Source organism: Primulina tabacum, chromosome 5, assembly GCF_025594145.1.
Source record: "Primulina tabacum isolate GXHZ01 chromosome 5, ASM2559414v2, whole genome shotgun sequence".
In the NCBI taxonomy this organism is placed as follows: Eukaryota; Viridiplantae; Streptophyta; class Magnoliopsida; order Lamiales; family Gesneriaceae; genus Primulina; species Primulina tabacum.
In genome coordinates this window covers 1,895,935-1,914,835 of record NC_134554.1, presented here as the reverse complement: position 1 = coordinate 1,914,835, position 18,901 = coordinate 1,895,935, and the positions used below count along the sequence as shown (strand labels likewise).

The 18,901-nt window shown below is 38.8% G+C and overlaps 1 protein-coding gene across 1 annotated transcript; it reads right to left on the bottom strand.

The window, feature by feature from the left end:
- Positions 1-311: 311 nt before the first annotated feature.
- LOC142545099 (putative NOT transcription complex subunit VIP2) lies at positions 312-13,219 on the bottom strand. The gene is made up of 12 exons (XM_075652072.1): positions 13,096-13,219; positions 12,826-13,001; positions 12,661-12,709; positions 12,396-12,578; positions 11,876-12,088; positions 11,205-11,287; positions 10,963-11,112; positions 10,468-10,785; positions 10,329-10,381; positions 10,206-10,247; positions 512-656; positions 312-368 (listed from the first exon to the last, which is right to left on the bottom strand). The coding sequence occupies exons 1-12, from the start codon at positions 13,217-13,219 to the stop codon at positions 312-314; spliced, it is 1,593 nt and encodes a 530-aa protein (XP_075508187.1).
- Between the last annotated feature and the right edge of the window lie 5,682 nt (positions 13,220-18,901).

Below are 18,901 nucleotides of genomic sequence, written 5' to 3'. Positions count from 1 at the left end.
TTTTGAGGATGAGTAATTTTATAGATATATTATATAAATAAATTATTCCCACGGACGTCGCACGTGATAACGTGCTTTGTATGTGCTATTTACTTGTACTAAAATTGTGACCTAAAATCTATATAGTCATGCATGAATTATTTTCAACAATAATATTTACCCAAAAAAAGTTATATCCTTTTACAAAATTGGGCTAAGTGGCTTTCTTTAACAATTCAATGCATCAATCCGTTATAAAATCACACAAAAATTGGGTGTAGTCTCGTCCAACCCTAGGCAGAAGGGAGGAGAAATGGCATCACAAATCATCCCTACTGTGGGATTGCCGGCCTTTCCTCGATCATGTTGTAATGCAGTACGACGTTATCCTGCGTCCGGCAAGGAAAAGAACAAGTACCCCAATTATCGGGTTTGGAAAAGTGTGCTACATATAATGTCAAAGTGGTAACTCGAGATAATAAATGATTATTTTATGTTGATTTTATGAATATAATTTCTCCTATGTTGCTACCTGTCTTACAGTCTGCCATGTAGTAGGGTCGAAACATACGTAGCAACCTACTTCATACGTAGCATTCTTTACGGAAGGGGCTGAGTTCTCTACCGGAGTGAACCACATGCGGAGCTCTCTGTGGTAGTACCACCCTCTATCATGTCTGTGCAGAAATTATGTCATTTCATTACGCGCCAGAAACAAACTTTACGGAAAATAATTTTTTTAGTTTACTAATTTTAAGGCATATTATAACAAGTTAGAGTTTCGTATGAACATGAATCATATATGGGTTAGTATATATAAACTTGGAAAGGTACATTACGTATTAAATAATCCTAACTGATGCGATCTCGTTAAAATAGGTGAGCCGGGTACGGGGCTTCAACGACCAAATCAATAATTTATAATGTTTGGGAATTTGAGTGAAGATAATGGCTTGGATCAATACCTGTAAACAAGAAAGTAACTCATGAATGGGCGCCGGAGGGATGTCCGGCGTGGCCACTCCGATGCTTAAGTCAGCAGGCTTTTTTATGAACACAAGCAATATTTTAAGGAAAATATGTAAGTGCTTTTAGTTCAAAGATTTCCGAATGTTTAAATGACACTAATACCTGCTATTTATAGTAGAAAATGGGGTAGGTACCTCGATTCTTGTGCCACCTACTAAGTATGGCAAGTCGGCTGCCCATACTTGTAGCTTCTGATGACTTCTAGGACACTCCAAGCCCAAGTGGTTCTGACGGATTAGGCTGCCTGTATCGATCACACTCGAGTGTGGTGCAATTCTCGAGGTGGCCTGGGTAGTTGGTTACCTGGGTACCTGTATGAAAAACCGGGTGGAGAAGAAGTGCCCGGGCAGCTGTCTTCTGATCCGGGCTATTCAACCGATAACCCGGGTCATCATTAACCCGAAAATGGGTCACCATTATCCCGGACCCTTACAGGGGTATCACCACACATCTTAAAAATAGTCGGGCTAGAGCTTGACTCGCTGTCCCGATCAGTCATGCATGTTTACTCCAAAACATATCCCAGAGTGAATAAAAGCCTTGGGTCTCTAAATATCCTGCAGAAGTGATGAGGTGTCAGGCTTCCATATCTCTCAGGTTTTGTACATTCATCGTTTAGTATTCTCGGAAAATCCAATGAATGTCATTATGCTGCATGCGTTAACAGTGACACTGTCGAAAATTGTTCGTATTTCGAGGTAATAATGAGCATGTTTCCTCGATACCCGTACACGTCTTTTCATCTGCCTGCTCAATTTCCTAGATTCCCTCTGATCGTCCAATTGGATTCGGATCGACGATGGAGAATGATTTCTTCCTATATATATATACAGTAACCTGCTTACCTATTCTCCAACATTCCATCAATTCAGTCCTCAAGAAGTGCAATGGCGGTTTCCAGTGGTTCGAAAGCTCCCGACATGGCAGCAGAGTTTATGCAAGCGGCTTTTGAGAAAAGAAAATCTGAATTGGAAGATGAAGTCTTCCAAAAGATCCTCCATTACTGGGAGGAGCTGCAAGGACTACAGCTTCTTCACGAGTGGGAGGAGGCTATCACTCCTGAACTGGTGGCCAAGTTTGCAAAGTATCGGGAACGCTTGCAGATTTCTGATACGGAGGACCTCTTTGAGGACGACTTTATCCTCCAGCTATTGCTTCATAAAGAGAGGAGGACGCTGCAGAAGATTGCCGACTCTGCTAGCTTTATGAAGGCGTTCACTGGTAGCTCTGTAAAGAGTTTTGTGATTAAGTGGATAGCCTCTGTAGAAGAGGAATTTTTTAATGTAACGGGTAAAGAATTCCCGGAATAATAATAATAATAATAATAAATGCTTATCTAGTTACTCTTATTGTCCGTATTTCATTGACACCGCATGATATATGTACCATAAAATGAATCAGAATAAATATCCAGAACTGATAAGTGATCAACTGAAAAAAACGGGCCCTAAAATTCCCCAGGCTCAAAATGAAGTACCGGGGCCTTACTTTTCCCGGGATTAAGATAAGATGCCGGGGCCTCAGACCTCCCGGGCTTAAGATGAGATCTTGGGTAACCCAAGGGGTGCCATGATAACGCGTGCCCTTTCTATCAACGATCAGGAACGTTTCGTATTTCGATGAGCCGATAAGTCTGACATTTTTAATTATTGCGTGTGTCCCCTCGTATACCTGGTACAATTTTCTTGGCAAATCGTGGTCGTCCTCGCATGCTTTTTAAATAAACGGCTGAGATCTTCCCCCACCGCCTATATATACTAACTAACAGGTTTTCCAAAAATTACTCTCAAATTCGAAATTGCAGCGAAGCTCTTGCGAATTCTCTTCTCGAGACTCTACTTGTGCGAAATCATTTCCGGCAACCTTCCACCGCATATATCGTCGTAAGTTTTCTTCTTTTAAAATGTCTCACTCCACTTCTTCCACCTCAGGAGCGAATGCGCGAGGCTCTCCTAGCGCTGAGTCTTCCGCACTTCGTTCCGATTCTCCTCCCTCTCCCCCACGTCGCTCCATTACCCAACCTTCTAAAAAACCAGTGGCACTTCCAACCAAACTTCTCTTTTCTAAACCTTTATCTTCTGGCCACTCCCGGGCCCGAGCTCTTGCGAAGAACAAGGGTAAGGGTAAAGCCAAGGTTTCGAGTCCTCGGGCGGTCGAGATCCCGGGAACTCCCTGGTTCTCCTCTATGCGAAGCGCCTTACGCTTGGGGGCAGATGAGGAACTCCGAGCGCTGAGCAATATTCCTTCTTCCATTTCTATCTTGATACCTGGGCCCTCTGATAGGGCCGATAACCCTCCTCCTAGGTACACAACTTTCTTTCGGGACCAGGTTAGGAATGGTCTTCGGTTTCCCGTTCATCCCTTTTATATTGATGTTGCCAAATTTTTTGGTGTACCTGTCAATCAATTTCATCCCAATTCTTTCAGGATTATGGCCTCGGCCTATGTCCTTTTTAAAATGAATAATCTTCTCATCACCCCCCTCATCCTTCACTATTATTTTTCTTGCCATTTCGGGGATAATGTATTTTCCCTTAAATCCCGGTTAAACGCCCGATTCCTCGATGACATCCCTTCCTCTCAAAAGGGATGGAAAGGAAGATTTTTTTACATCCAACTCCCGGGTCCTTTACCCTGTCTAACCCGGTTTCTCCCTTCCCTTCCCCAACAACCTTCCCTTCCTCCATCCTACAAATTTGAGGAGCCTTTCCTCCTGAGTCAAACCCTCGTGGAGGGACACAAGTACTCCTCTTCCATTCTTATCTCAGAAGAGAACTTAGTGGCCTACGGGTTGAGTGCCCGGGCTGAGGACCCCATAAACCTGGTAATTGATGAGGTGGCTGGCTCGGGTTCTCAACTCGGTACATACTTTATCTTCTGTGCTTTCTTATTCCTTTATCCTGTTTATTTAATGTATCATAACCCTGTCACTCTTCTATGTGGATAACTTTGAGATGCAAGCAGCTTTTTCTAAAAGGCGTGCAGCTGAGAAGGCAGCCCGAGAGAAGGAAATGGCGGCTCGCCGGGCAGCTGCGGAAGAAAAGAAAAAATGGGATGTAGAAGCGGCAGCCTTGAGAGCTGAGGTGTCCCGGGAAGAACCTCCCCAAGATGGCGCTTCCCGGGCGATGACTGAGAACTCGGAGGAATCTGAAGATCTCATTCCCCTCACTCAGAGAAAACGAAAAGCTACTGCAGAACCCGAGCTGGTTATTCTCGAAGACCCTTCCGAGGGTGACCAAGGCGCCTTCCGATCTGCTCCACCTCCTCCTCTCCCCCCCAGTCCAATGAAGAACCTCGCCAAGAGCTCCCTCCAACCGACCAGCTTTCTCTGGCTAACATCTTCTTCGAGGGAGCTTCCGCTGTTGGTGTTAAGCGTTTCAAGAAGGTGCTCAGCCCTGCTGAGATAGCTATCCTGAAAAGCACTCCTTCTAGTGTGAGGTTTTTGGAGGGGTCAAACCGTCTTCTGTCTGTAAGTTTTATTCTTTTATTTCTTTTCCCTCTCTCTCCCTCCCCCCTTTTTCTTTTTTAAGATTCCTTCTTATCCAGGCTGTCCAGATGCTAGTTTCGGCCTTTGAAGAGGTGGCAGCGGTGGCAACCAAGAAGGGTAAGCAAGCCCGGGCGGCTCAGGATATTCATGACCATCTCCAAGGAGAGATGGCCCGGGCCCAGAAGCTTCACGAGGAGACAACTGCCAGTCTCCAAGCTTCCTTGGAAGCAGCTAATCAAGAGCTGGCCGCGGCTCAACTTTCTCGTGATGAGAGCATAGCCCGGGAGGAGGCTTCTCAGAGGCAAATTGCGTTCCTGGCATCTCGGATTAGCTATCTCGAGGATGAAGCCAGTGCCCAGCAACATCGAGCCGAAGTTGCTGAAGATAAGCTCAGACTTCTTCAGCTGACCCATGAAGAATGGAGGACTACTTTCCTTCAATCGGCGGAATTCCAAGCAGATGTTGAAGATAGGGCCTACAAATACTTTTCGATTGGCTTTGAGAAATGCCAGGAGCAATTTGAGGAGATAGGCCTGATTCCGACAGATAAGGAGGGCTTTCCTGATATTGATAAGGCCATTGCTTCCCTTCCCAAAGATGATGCTATCGAGAAAGAGGCTGAGAAGACTCCCGGGGAATCCGGAGAACCATCAGGGCAGCAGACTTTAGAATAGGCCTGTAATTTACTCTGTATTTTTTCCTTTGTATTTCTTGCCTTTGAACTTTGTAAGGAAATGTTGATTTCTTTCCGTCGCTGTGCTTTTTTCAATATGATTTTTGACAATTTTTCCGCAACCCGGGTAATGCAATAACTTATGAGTATTTCTTAGTAGGAGAAAACGGTAATTTCAATCGAATACCTGGGGTCCCGGTCCATACGTTAAATAAGTAGCTTAATTAATACTCCAGATGTAGAGATTTAAACTTGAACTCAGAAGGAGTATTTCTTGGATTCCACAAACCAGGGTGTAGTGCCCTGAGCTTTTTAAGAACCAAGGTACGGAGCCTTGGGCCGGGGATCATGTCCCGGGACTTGGGAATGGTCGAGGTGTGGTGCCCCGAGCCAGGGTGTAGTGTCCTGGGCTTTTTAAGAACCAAGGTACGGAGCCTTGGGCCGGGGATCATGTCCCGGGACTTGGGAATGGTCGAGGTGTGGTGCCCCGAGCCAGGGTGTAGTGCCCTGGGCTTTTTAAGAACCAAGGTACGGAGCCTTGGACCGGGGATCATGTCCCGGGACTTGGGAATGGTCGAGGTGTGGTGCCCCGAGCCAGGGTGTAGTGCCCTGAGCTTTTTAAGAACCAAGGTACGGAGCCTTGGGCCGGGGATCATGTCCCGCGACTTGGGAATGGTCGAGGTGTGGTGCCCCGAGCCAGGGTGTAGTGCCCTGGGCTTTTTAAGAACCAAGGTACGGAGCCTTGGACCGGGGATCATGTCCCGGGACTTGGGAATGGTCGAGGTGTGGTGCCCCGAGCCAGGGTGTAGTGCCATGGGCTTTTTAAGAACCAAGGTACGGAGCCTTGGGCCGGTGATCATGTCCCGGGACTTGGGAATGGTCGAGGTGTGGTACCCCGAGCCAGGGTGTAGTGCCCTGGGCTTTTTAAGAACCGGGTCATAGCAGCTCCCAAGATATAATAACAAACGCAATACTCTGAGAAAATATATATTTTTTATTGATTTCTTCCGTCAAACATTTACATATATTATGCATAGTACTTCTTTAAGTTAAACACATTCCAAGACCTTTTGAGGGGACGTCCCTGCGCATCTTCTAAATAAAAGGATCCCGAGTTGAATCTCTGAGTGATTTTGTAAGGTCCTTCCCATCGGGCTTCCAGCTTCCCAACTTCCCCAGCAGGGTTGACTTTTTTCATGACTAAATCCCCAACTTGGAAGTTTCGAATACGGACCTTCTTGTTATATGATTTCATCACCCGATTTCTGTATGCTTCCATTCGAATAAATGCCATGTTCCTTTTTCTTCTATTAAGTCCAACTCCATGGCCCTGCTCTGGTCGTTGTCCTCCGGGTAAGATTCTACCCGGGAAGAGGTCTGCCCGATTTCTACTGGAAGAACTGCTTCAGAACCATATACCAAACTGAAGGGAGTTTCTTGAGTAGGTGCCCGGGGAGTAGTTCTGTAAGCCCATATGACACTAGGTAACTCCTCCACCCAATCCTTTCCTTTACCCTGAAGTCTTGTCTTTAATGCTTGCACAATGACTCTGTTGACAACTTCTGTTTGACCATTGGCTTGAGGATATGCAACAGAGGTAAAAGATTGAGTGATTTTCATTTCCTGGCACCATGACGTAATTCCTTTGCCTTGAAATTGTCTTTCATTGTCCGAGATTATTCTCCTGGGCACTCCGAACCGGCACACAATGTTCTTCCATAAAAATTTCAATACTTCCTGCTCGGTGATCTTTGCTAAAAGCTCAGCTTCAACCCACTTAGAAAAGTAGTCAACAGCTACTAGTAAGAATTTTTTCTGAGCCCGGGCAACCGGAAAAGGACCCACAATATCCATGCCCCATTGATCAAAAGGGCAGGATGCCCAAATAGGCTTCATGAGAGTGGCCGGGCTGTAGCTGAAATTCGAATGATGCTGACAGCCCTCACAAATCTGGACCAAACGAGCAGAATCTTGTTTAAAGTGGGTCACCAGAATCCAGCAAGCATTGTTTTTCGAGTTAAAGACATTCCTCCGAGGTGCTCGGCACAACACCCCTCATGAATTTCTCGGAGAACATAATCCACCTCTTTTTCATTTAAACACTTCAAAAGCGGTCCTTGGAATGATCTTCTGTACAAAATTTTATTTAAGAGAACAAACCTGGGGGCTTGTCTTTTGATCTTCTGAGCTCGGGCTTTATCCTCAGGGAGCTCATGGTTCGTAATATACGCGATCAGTGGTGTCATCCATGAATCTTCAGGCATGGGTGATGCTTCTTCCTCCGTAGAGAGAACCAGCCGAGTAATATGCAACACCTCCCGGGTATTAACTTCTGATAAAGAAGCAGCCATTTTAGCCAAAGCGTCTGCCTCACTGTTTTCTTCTCGGGGTACTTGTTCAATACTCCAATCCATGAAGCTTTCTGTTTGGGCTCGAATGAGCCGTAAATATTTAAGCATCTTGTCATCCTTAGCCTCATAAATGCCCTTTATTTGTTGAGTGATGAGCTGTGAATCAGAATATAGAATAATCCGAGAAGCTCCAACTTCCCGGGCAGCTCGAATACCTGCAAGAACAGCCTCATACTCAGCTTCATTATTGGTTATCCGGGAATCAATTCTTAATGCTAATTTGACCTTTTCTCCCAATGGAGACACTAATACCACCCCTACTCCGCACCCCACTAGGCTAGATGCCCCATCCACTGATACTTTCCATACCTCCTCCTCAGTGGGCTGGATCATTTCAGATAAGAAATCTGACAAAGCCTGTGCTTTAATGGCCACTCGGGGCTTGTACTCGATGTCATATTCACCCAACTCTACTGTCCATTTTATCATTCGCCCGGATACTTCGGAATGAGTCATGATCCTACCCAGAGGACTATTGGTAAGAACAATAACCTGATGTGACAGAAAGTAAGGTCTTAGCTTCCGGGCGGTCATGACTAGGGCCAAAGCAATTTTCTCCACTTCGCTATACCGGAGCTCGGGCCCCCTCAGAGCATGGCTGACATAATAGACAGGTTTTTGATCAGTTCCTTCCTCTTTTATTAGAACAGAGCTGACAGCATACTCTGTAGCGGACAGGTAGACATATAATTTTTCTCCAGGTTCTGGTTTCACCAAAACCGGGAGCCCGGCAAGATGAATTTTCAAGTCCTGGAATGCATGTTCACATTTCTCATCCCATCCGAATTGCTGGGCCTTCCTTAAGATTTGAAAAAAAGGATAACTCCGGTGTGCTGATCGGGAAATAAATCTGGAAAGGGAAGCAATTCTCCCAGTTAGCTTTTGTACCTCCTTGACAGATCGGGGAGATGGCATGCTTAGCACAGATTCGACTTTCTCTTGATTCACCTCGATCCCTCGGTCTGTCACAATGAATCCCAAGAATTTGCCACTCTTCACGCCAAAAATACACTTGGCAGGATTAAGCTTGATTCCATAATGCATGAGAGTCGCAAAAGTTTCTTCTAGATCACTAATAAAGCTGGCACCCTCTCGGGATTTGGATAGAATATCATCCACATAGACTTCCACATTCCGTCCCAGCTGCTTCTCAAAGACTTTATCCATCAGACGCTGGTAAGTAGCCCCTGCATTTTTCAACCCGAAAGGCATTACAATATAACAAAATGTACCTCCCGAGGTGATGAAGCTGGCTTTGTCTTGATCCTTTTTAGCCAGAGGGATTTGATGGTACCCCTGGTATGCGTCCATGAAACTTAGCAATTCATAGCCCGAGGTGGAATCCACCAGCTGATCAATCCTGGGCAGAGGATAATGATCTTTGGGGCACGCCTTGTTGAGATCGCGGAAGTCTACACACATGCGCCACCTCCAGGTAGATTTGGGTACCAAGACCACATTCGAAAGCCATGTGGGGAATTGAATTTCCCTAATGTGGCCAGCTTTCAGAAGCTCCTTAATTTGCGCATCAATTACTTTGTCCTTTTCAGGGTCAAAGTGCCTCTTTTTTTGTTTTACTGGGTGAGATCCCGGGAGGATGTTCAATTGATGTTCCGAGTGGATATACTGAGATCTCGGGCCACCCGGATTTGCTGGCCTGGTCCGATTTCTACTACTTCTTGTTCTTCTTCTGCCACAAAATGCACCTCTCCTCTCCCCATCGTTCTTTCCCCGTCCACCCTTGCCTTCTTCCCTTCCTTCCTTGTTCTACTCTGATCCGCCCGAACTGCCTCCACATAGCATTTCCGAGAGGATGGTTGATCTCCTCGGACTTCTCCCACCCGAGCTCCTACTGGAAATTTTATCTTTTGGTGGTACGTGGATGCTACGGCTCTCAATTCGTTCATAGCTTCTGATGACTTCTAGGACACTCCAAGCCCAAGTGGTTCTGACGGATTAGGCTGCCTGTATCGATCACACTCGAGTGTGGTGCAATTCTCGAGGTGGTCTGGGTAGTTGGTTACCTGGGTACCTGTATGAAAAACCGGGTGGAGAAGAAGTGCCCGGGCAGCTGTCTTCTGATCCGGGCTATTCAACCGATAACTCGGGTCAACATTAACCCGAAAATGAGTCACCATTATCCCGGACCCTTACAGAGGTATCACTAACTTTCCTAATATGCATGGGCTGCAAAGAACCTCAAGATTTTTTCGATGAATTAAATTGTACACTACAAGAAAAGAGCCACTTAACAATGCCTGAACCGTAGCGAACTAATGATGGGCGACAGTTTCCAAGCAGCCTCAAAAACCGTGGTCGCCAAGTGCCGTCAATGGTTTTTCAATGTACTGTTGCTTAACATTGCAACAGAATTAAAAAACCGTCACCATAATAGAACGGTCTTGTTTAAAAAAACTCGCTAATTTGCAGTGGAAATTGAGGATGAACAAGACTGGTCATCATTAACCACATTTTCTAATGAACTCGAGGTTAATACTACAAAGTTAATGCACCAAACCTTCCAGGGTACTATTATTCTGTCTTGCAAAATTGCTATGGCTACAGTGAAATGCATACTCAAGTAAAAAGAGAGAGTAAATCAAATATCACGATGAAAAATTCTTACAGTTCATTTGCCGCTAAGAGCTGCGCCTGGTCGTTTGGCATACTGCAAGATAGGAGACAATCTACAAAGATAAGCCCCGCTGAACCTACATTTTAAATTATCGAAAGGCCTTGAAGTAATTACCTGTAAAACACGTAAAATAACATCGGTAGATGGAACTTCTTGAAGTGACTTCGCTGCACGATACAAGGCGACCCATTAATTAATAACAACGTTAATTTAATATGTTTGCACTACTTGACCAAACGGAATAGAAGAACACCTGCAATGGAGGAGGCTGTATAGAAATGTAGCAGTCAGGAATATGATACTTCGGTCCTTCTTTGACATGTTCGTCAGACCATGGAGATGTAAATTTTTGGTGTAGAGGTTCTGGAGAATTCAATTCCAGGCCGAGGGAGTGCGGATCAACTCCCATAGCAAGAGCGGTTTTAGCCGGATTGACGCCTTTTATGATTTTTAACAAACCAAGCAAGCCATAGTCATCAGGTCCAAGTCGAGAGCCTTGCCGAGGATTAACTTCTTTGCGTCTTAAGATATTATAGAAGTGAGGTTGAGATTGCTGGACATGCTGATATTGCTGCATAAGATGAACGTAGAATCACAAGTCATTAGATATCCGAATTCCAAAACATCCTTCATTTCTTATTCACTGGGGAAAAATCTGCAGTGAAGAAATTTCTTGGAAAGGAAACTATAAAAATTACTTGCTCATTTGAAGCTTAAATGATAACAGAAAGAATAGTTTGTGCAATACCCCTGAACCATGAAAATGAAGATCTTGATTGCCTGGCGGTGGAAAAGAAAACCCAGTTCCGGTTATTGAAGAAACGTGGTTTTGTTGCAAAGGATGATCATGTGAGTTTATGGCACCGGCATCAAACACAAAATCCGGAGATCTTCCCATCTAGTAGACAAAAGGTATTTAAGAATTAGATACTGAATACGTACGTATCACAAATGTTTAAGTAAACCACATTGCCAAGTACAAAAACTTACTGAATGTTGTTGAAGTTGCACTAAATGTTCTTTCTGGTGCTGTGTTGCGCCATAATCAACGAAATTCCCGATGTTCAGACCACCTATCGTAATTCCAAGAAAGAACCAAATGGATTCATGGTATCAAGCTCGAGTAATGATAAATAGTCCATTGAAATAAGACTAGTAAAAGTTAAATTTTGAGTTTGCAGATAGATGATTAGAATCTTCTCTTTGTAAATATCTGATACAAAGTTTTGGAAGCTTGATGTTCACCGTTAGGTAGGAAAGAACTCCACCTCTTATTGAAAGGTTGCAGAGTACAGATAGGCACATAATTTCATTATTAAAGTATCCAAGTTCAAAGCAATCTTAGCAATATATATAATAAAATCCTCTATTTAGTTTGAGATCTCTTGCCTTTTCTAGGTTACATAGTGTATGTTGTGGAAATATCGTCTAGATTTAAAAATTTACCATTGGAAGTTTATTAAAATTCTTTACTATGAGAATTAAAACACCTTCATATGGCAACCAAGAGGAAAACATTCATTTGGAATGCCAAAATATTGATTGTGTTGAAAAAAAACTAGAGTTATTGGTTCGCTTTGAACATGTACAGTAAGAAAAACAACTCATTATGATAAAAAAAAATAGTTTAAAAAATGAAGATGATCTTTAATTATAATTACCTGGTTGACTTTGAGGATCACCAACAGAAGAATAGTATCCGGATAGGTGGCATAAGCCATTGACATCAACGTTAGCAGCAGCATCGACATTTGAGTCATTTAGCAATCCCATATAACTAAAATAATGACCGGGCACGTCTTGAAATTGGTTTTGTGGAAGTGGCATGGGCGCCCCGATATGAGAATTTCCATGAATGGGGACCATACAAGGAGCTAAAATAAGAAATCCAATGTTACTTGAATAGTAGCAAAAGAGTAAATGAAATCGGGTGAATATATTTTGCAACATCTAGTTTTGCATGAATTGTACGTATGTCTATAAATGCAAATAAAAAATGTTTCTATTCAACGTAAGTAAAATTATGCAGTATTATTATTGCTAAGCAAGCATCCAAAACTAACATAAGGTTAAATTAGATTATTCATATAGACCATGTAATACAGAACTTCTCGGTTTCTAATTATGATGCGCCACTAGTACTACTTGGGAAATCATATGTGATAGATGCATAGTATTTACCTGACGAGTTAAAGCCAAAAGCAGGACTAGGGACAACAGCCAACCCAGTAGAACTTGAACTGCTACCGTCTCCACTAACAAAACCACCAATATTATTGGAAATTCGCGCTGTATGTCCCTTATTTGGAACCAAAGGTGGCTTACTTGGAAAAAAAGGTGGCCTAGTTGGAATCAAAGGCGGCCCTGATATCACACAATACGATAAAAGGCTAAAGATTCAATACATTGTAAACAAGTTGTATTTAAAGGTTTGAAAAACTTATACCCCCAGTATTTGTGACGCTCGAATGCCCATGTGAACCTCCAAAACATAGCTGCATCAGATGGTCAATTAAAATTTAGGATTTCTCAGCAAACTAGATAGTAGAGATGTTTAGAAGTACTTTGAAGATATTTTCTCACTGCAGTTTTAAATAATTAGTTGTCAAACCTGGGAAGGTTCATTGGTTAAAAAATATGGTGTATTTCTCACACTCGACAAACTCCCTTGAGCTTGTTGGACACCGCTTGGAAGACCGACATTATTTGTTGAACTTCTCGATGCATATGATCCAGGCAGATACCTACACTCGTGAGTACTGTTGTGGAGCCCTTCACTATTGTTTCCTGAGTTGGGAAAAGAAATTTTTTGTTGTTTCTAACATTATAACATCTATAAAAAAAATAGATTTTACTAAATCGATCAACTTCGAGTGTATACCACCAGACTCATTCGAAACAACACTGGAGGAACCAAATGAAGTAGAATAAGGAGTCATAAAAGTTGTTCCATTGGTATCTACACGATTTGAATTAGACTTGTTTGACGTCTCTGGTCTCCACATTTTCCACTTAAATAACTGCAAGATAATTTAAAAATAAGCACACATTAACAAATCCCTTTAATCAATTAGATTTTCTTGACGGTTAACGGTCGAATAAATTTGTTTTTTTTTTCTTTGGGCATGAAAATCCAATTCTACGTCTACAAACCCACAAAACATAAATTAGATCTGTCTTTTAAGTTAGATAGGAACCAAGATCTCACTTGTGATAAAGTAGTTCTCTTAGAAAACTGGTTTACCAAGTCAACCAATCTCTTCATTCAATGATTGCTCCTTGAAATCATTTACTCAACTAAATCCATTAAAGAAAACTCCAGGAAAAAGAAGAGATCTAAGGCGAAATTGAAATCTTTAAACTTCAATTCTTAACCCACGCAATAACCAAATCCGCTGATACAAAAGAAATTCAATAAAAACAAAAGGAAATCATTTTTTTTAAAAAAATAATTCAAACGCATGCATGCTCACGTACCCAGATGGTTATAAAACCCTAAAACATACTAATTCAATAAATTCTTTAATGAAAATCCGATTTAATCAACCTGTATCAGGGAAAAGAAAAGAACAAAAACAAAAATAATAAATATCTCTGTCACCTTCAGAAATTTGGAAAAAGGGAAAAGGGATTAGAATTTTGAACGTAAAGACAATTTTAGAAATGTTTAATTGGTGAAAAGAAGTTCTCACTGAATCTTCAGTCGTGAGCAGGAGCCGTTGGAAGAAGGGTGATTTGTAGTAAGTTGGATGGCTGAAATGGATACAGGACTCTCCTTTATATAGGAGGACTAGTCTACATTGTCTATGGTGGTTCTTTCTAATATTTATTTTGGGTTAATAAAATTTATTTTTGCTACATGATTTTACTTATTTTCAACGGAGGGACTATTTTTTATTCGATTTTCATTTCCAACAATTCTCTTGATGTTATTTTCTTGTAAATTATTGTAAAAAAATATGGGTATTTTTTGTGCATCGAAATTTTTTACGTATGCATGTGAACGAATATCGATGTCGAATATAGTATAATATTATCATTTTTAGCTAGATAGGGGACTTTCAATTTACTATGTTAAATATGCATAAATTTGTCTAGTTTTTTTGTCCTTAAATTTAATAATAATGTATAATTTTTCTTATGAATCACCAAAAACAGCTCATTTGTGTTACCTAAGTTTCTCCAAAAAAAATATTTAATTTTTTGAAAAAGAATTTTAAAGTAATTTGTCAACATTTTTTCGAAATTTCGATAAAACAAAAATATTTTAAAAGTAGAAATTGCAAATTGAAAAAAAAGCACAAAAAATGAACTTTTACTTTCTATGTCAAATTCAATCACATTAGGAAATTTTTCAAAAAATTCTGATTATCATATTCATTATTTTATCTCTACAATAAAAAAAAAAATCCACTCAATCTTTTTTAAAAAATCCAACCAAGTCATTGTTTCACATTTCAAATGAGCAATTCAAAACATAATTATATTACAATTGCATACTTTTTTTGGCTCAACCCTTATTCTAATAATTATTATTTAATTCTAGAGTAGGTCTCTTGTGAGATGATCTCACGAATCTTTATCTGTGAGACGGATCAATCCTACCGATATTCACAATAAAAAGTAATACTCTTAGCATAAAAAGTAATAATTTTTCATTAACGACCCAAATAAGATATATTTCTCATAAAATACGACTCGTGAGGCTGTCTCGCACAAGTTTTTGCCTTAATTTTATATTCCACACATTAGTACACGGTATCGATTTACATTTGACTTTATTTTCTATTTAAATTTAAATAAATTGATGTTGAAATCGGAATTAAACAATTTGATTCAAAATAAGAATGATCTTTTTTTTTTCAAATAAGTATTAGCACAATCGATTTATTCTATGCATCGACTAACCAAATAATTTACCACATATAAAATATAATATTTTATAAAATTTATACAAAAAATTACTGTAACATCATTTTTCACCAAATAATTTACCACATAAAAATAGATTTTGTATTTAATTGCATGCTTCATGTGTCGATGACTTAGCATAATAGAGGGAAAATTAATTATATGGCCAAGACATTTAAATTATTAATGTAATCATATATCGAAATCTTATTTTATTAAGTCTAAATAATGAATTATTATATTATTGTTATGTAATTATATGTTTTATTGTAGATCAATTATGCGCCTTCGCGTATCATGAGATTAATAAACTATTTAATAATGTAACAAAATCATCCCGCTAAAAAAATTACTTTTTTATTATATCCACTAACTTGTTCAATTTTTATTTTGGTCTACAAAATTTTTAAAATTTGATTTTGGTATACTAACTTTTAATTATTTTTTTTTGGTTCAATTGCTGACGTGACACTAGAAAGGACTATCATGACACCGAAAAATGTTGTCATGACATCAAAAATACTGACGTGACATCGAAAATTACTGACCTGTTAGATTTGACATCAACAATTAGATTAAAATAGTCGAAAATTAAAAGTTTATTTATCAAAATCAAACTTTAAAATTTAATGGACCAAAAACCGAAATTAGAAAACTTAATGGTTAAAAAAAGTCATTTTCCCCTTTAAAAAATAAATAGGGTGCCCTTTGAAGGGTTCCGTTTCAAATTAATAAACCCAGCCGGTGGAAGGGGTTAAGCAGAAAATTATAAAGTATAAATAATATTTTCCTATTTTTGTAATATCTCATTGGATTATATATTTCCCAAAATGTCAATTCTACAAATTTCATACCAATAAAATATACCCTTCTGGCCCTTTTGTTGTATTTGAATCATTGTATATCTATCTATTTTATTTTTATCATTTTATACTTAAGAGTATAAATGAAAGGGCAAAGTTTTTCCATTTTGATTTTATTACTTTTTCATAAACCCATTCGTTTGCCTAGAAAGACGACGATGGTTTTTAAAGTATAAATGAAAGGACGACAATTTTTTTTTCATTGTGAGATTTGCTAGTTTGCTCAAAAATTAGTCACTGTTTGTATTGATTGTATGTGAGTTAAATGATGTAAAATTTATGTCAATGTTGGGAAGAAATCAATTTTGAATTTTAAAAAAAAAATAAAAATAAAAAATTACAATAGTAACTAAAAAATATAGAATATAGAATTAGAAAAGATATATGTGAAATAACAATCTATTGAAAATTTAAAAGTTACTCAAAAATCATAAACCTTTACTATAAAAATCGTAAACCTCACTTAAATTTTTAAAAGAAAAAAATAATCAAAATATCATAAAATATAATATATTACTTCTTATGTCGTTTATAAATTCTTGAAATCAAAACCTTATAATGAGACAAGTAGTGACATTAATTCTTGAAAGTAAAATTGTATAACCGGCAAAAAAAAAAGTTATATTTTTTGTGTAAACTAATTAACTAGGATTGAGTAAAATTTGAGTATGAAAATTGTTTTTAATTTTCATTATAATATACAATTTTTTTTAAAAAAAAAATTATTATACTTTTTATCCCAAGTGCGTCGTATGTTTAAAAAAAAATTATTATACTTTTTATCCCAAGTGCGTCGTATGTGTGAAATGTGCTTCTTCCTTACTATTAACTAGTACTTACAAGTGTCTAAAATCTACAGTAATGAATGGAAATCTGCATCTGAAACACAATGTTGTAACTCTGAGACATCGATTATGAATGATATTATATTGGAGCGGTATAGATTTTATGAATAGAATTTCTTCTATGTTGCTGACCTATTTTATAGTCTGTCACTACAAGAATAAATGCTTATGGTGACATTCATAAATGCCATCATATTAAATATTTAGTGACATTTAATTTTAGTGACACCTCCAACAAATGTCGTATATTCCAATGTCGTCTTAAACTTCCTGACATTTTTTTATGTCATTATAAGACGTTAATGACAACTCCATACGTGTTATTAATTATTCATATAATGACAATTTTAAATGTCAAGAAAACTCATGTTTTAAAGACATTTATACATGCCTTGCTATTATAGCAATAATGACAAATTTATATGTCAGGCAACATAATTTATAATGACAACTAAAAGTGTCGTGTATATTATTTATAATGACAACTAAAGTGTCGTGTATATTATTTATAAGAACTTTTAGAGGCATTCATTAAAAACGTCATTATAACATATCTAATTTAATATTTTTTTTATTAAAAATTTTATGTGTAACCAATGTCATGATATGTATGTAATAACGACATTATTTTAAAAATGTCACTAAGAAAATGTAAGTATAGCCATTTTTTCTTGTAGTGTGCCATGGATTAGGTTCGAAACAAATGTAGCTACTATCTATTTCATAAGTAGCATTCTTCACAACAGGCACCGAGTTCTTGTCCTTGGTACTGAACCACATGCGGAACACCTCTATCATGTCTGTTCAAAAATTGGGAAACTTTTGAGCCATTTCATTTTTTTATATTTTTGGGTTTTGTTTCACTGTGTTTTCAAAGTGTGATTTCCGTGCACTAAATGTGTTTTTCTTGGGCTTTGGTGCTTTTTAATAGAGTGTTCGATAACATGTTAGCAATTAGATCAAATGGCCGAGAATTGAAAGTTGATGTGCTAAAACTAAACTTTGAAAACCTAATGGATCAAAACTCAAAATTGAACAAGTTAGTTGATAAAAAAATTTGTTTTCCCATTACATATTTTTAAGCACAAATTTTGAAAACAGAGCCTCAAAAGTTCAAGCTCTTCTGGAGACAAATTCTCAAACTCCTTATGTTCGATTACATGTCTGCACGAATACAAGACGACCCATTAATTAACTGAATATATTTGCACTACTTGACCAAAAGGAATAGAAGAACACCTTCAATAGAGGAGGCTGTTTAGAAATGTAGCAGTCAGGAATACCATACTTCGGTCCTTCTTTGACATGTTCATCAGACCATGGAGATGCAAACTTTTGGTGAAGAGGCTCCAGAGAATGCAATTCCAGGTCGAGGAAGACCGTATCAACTCCCTTAGCAAGAGCAGTTTTAGCCGGATTGACACTTTTATGATTTTTAACAAACCAAGCAAGCCATAGTCATCAGGTGCTGTGCAAGCATAGAGCCTTGCACAGGTTTAGACAACTAGTGACATTAATGCTTGAAATCAAATTTGCAAAACCGGCGAAAAAATGTTAAAATTTTTGGGTAAAATAAGTAGGATTGAGTAAAATTTGAGAATGAGAATTGTTTTTTATTTTAATCATTTATAAAATATATGATAAAGTTTTGTGGGAGGTGGAGCGGTAATCGTCATACCCAGTATAATTATAAAAAATAATTTTATAAATATATTATATAAATAAATTATCCATCAGTGCGTCACACGTGCAAAACGTGCTCCGTACGTGCTAAAATGTGCTTTGTATGTGCTATTTACTAATACTGATAAGTGCCTAAAAGCATGTCTCAGCTTCAACGGTAATATTTGCCAAAAAAAAGTTAAGATCCTTTTACAAAATAAGGCTAAGTGGATTTCTGTAACAATTCAATATACCCATCCATAATAAAATCACACATAAACTCGGTAGTTAGATGGGAGTAGAATCACACAAAAGCTGGGGTGTAACTCGGGGGGCACAAATTTAGTTTTTGTTCAGTCAATGTAACAATTTCATTAAACAAATTACATAATAAAATTGGCAATCC

Excerpts from the sequence above, each read along its gene's own strand:
- LOC142545099 (XM_075652072.1), bottom strand. The coding sequence starts at position 13,219 with ATGTGGAGACCAGAGACGTCAAACAAGTCTAATTCAAATCGTGTAGAT. Across the intron at positions 13,002-13,095 it reads TGTTTCGAATGAGTCTGGTG|GAAACAATAGTGAAGGGCTC; the intron begins GTATACACTCGA and ends TTCCCAACTCAG. Across the intron at positions 10,786-10,962 it reads TTCATTTTCATGGTTCAGGG|CAATATCAGCATGTCCAGCA; the intron begins GTATTGCACAAA and ends CATCTTATGCAG.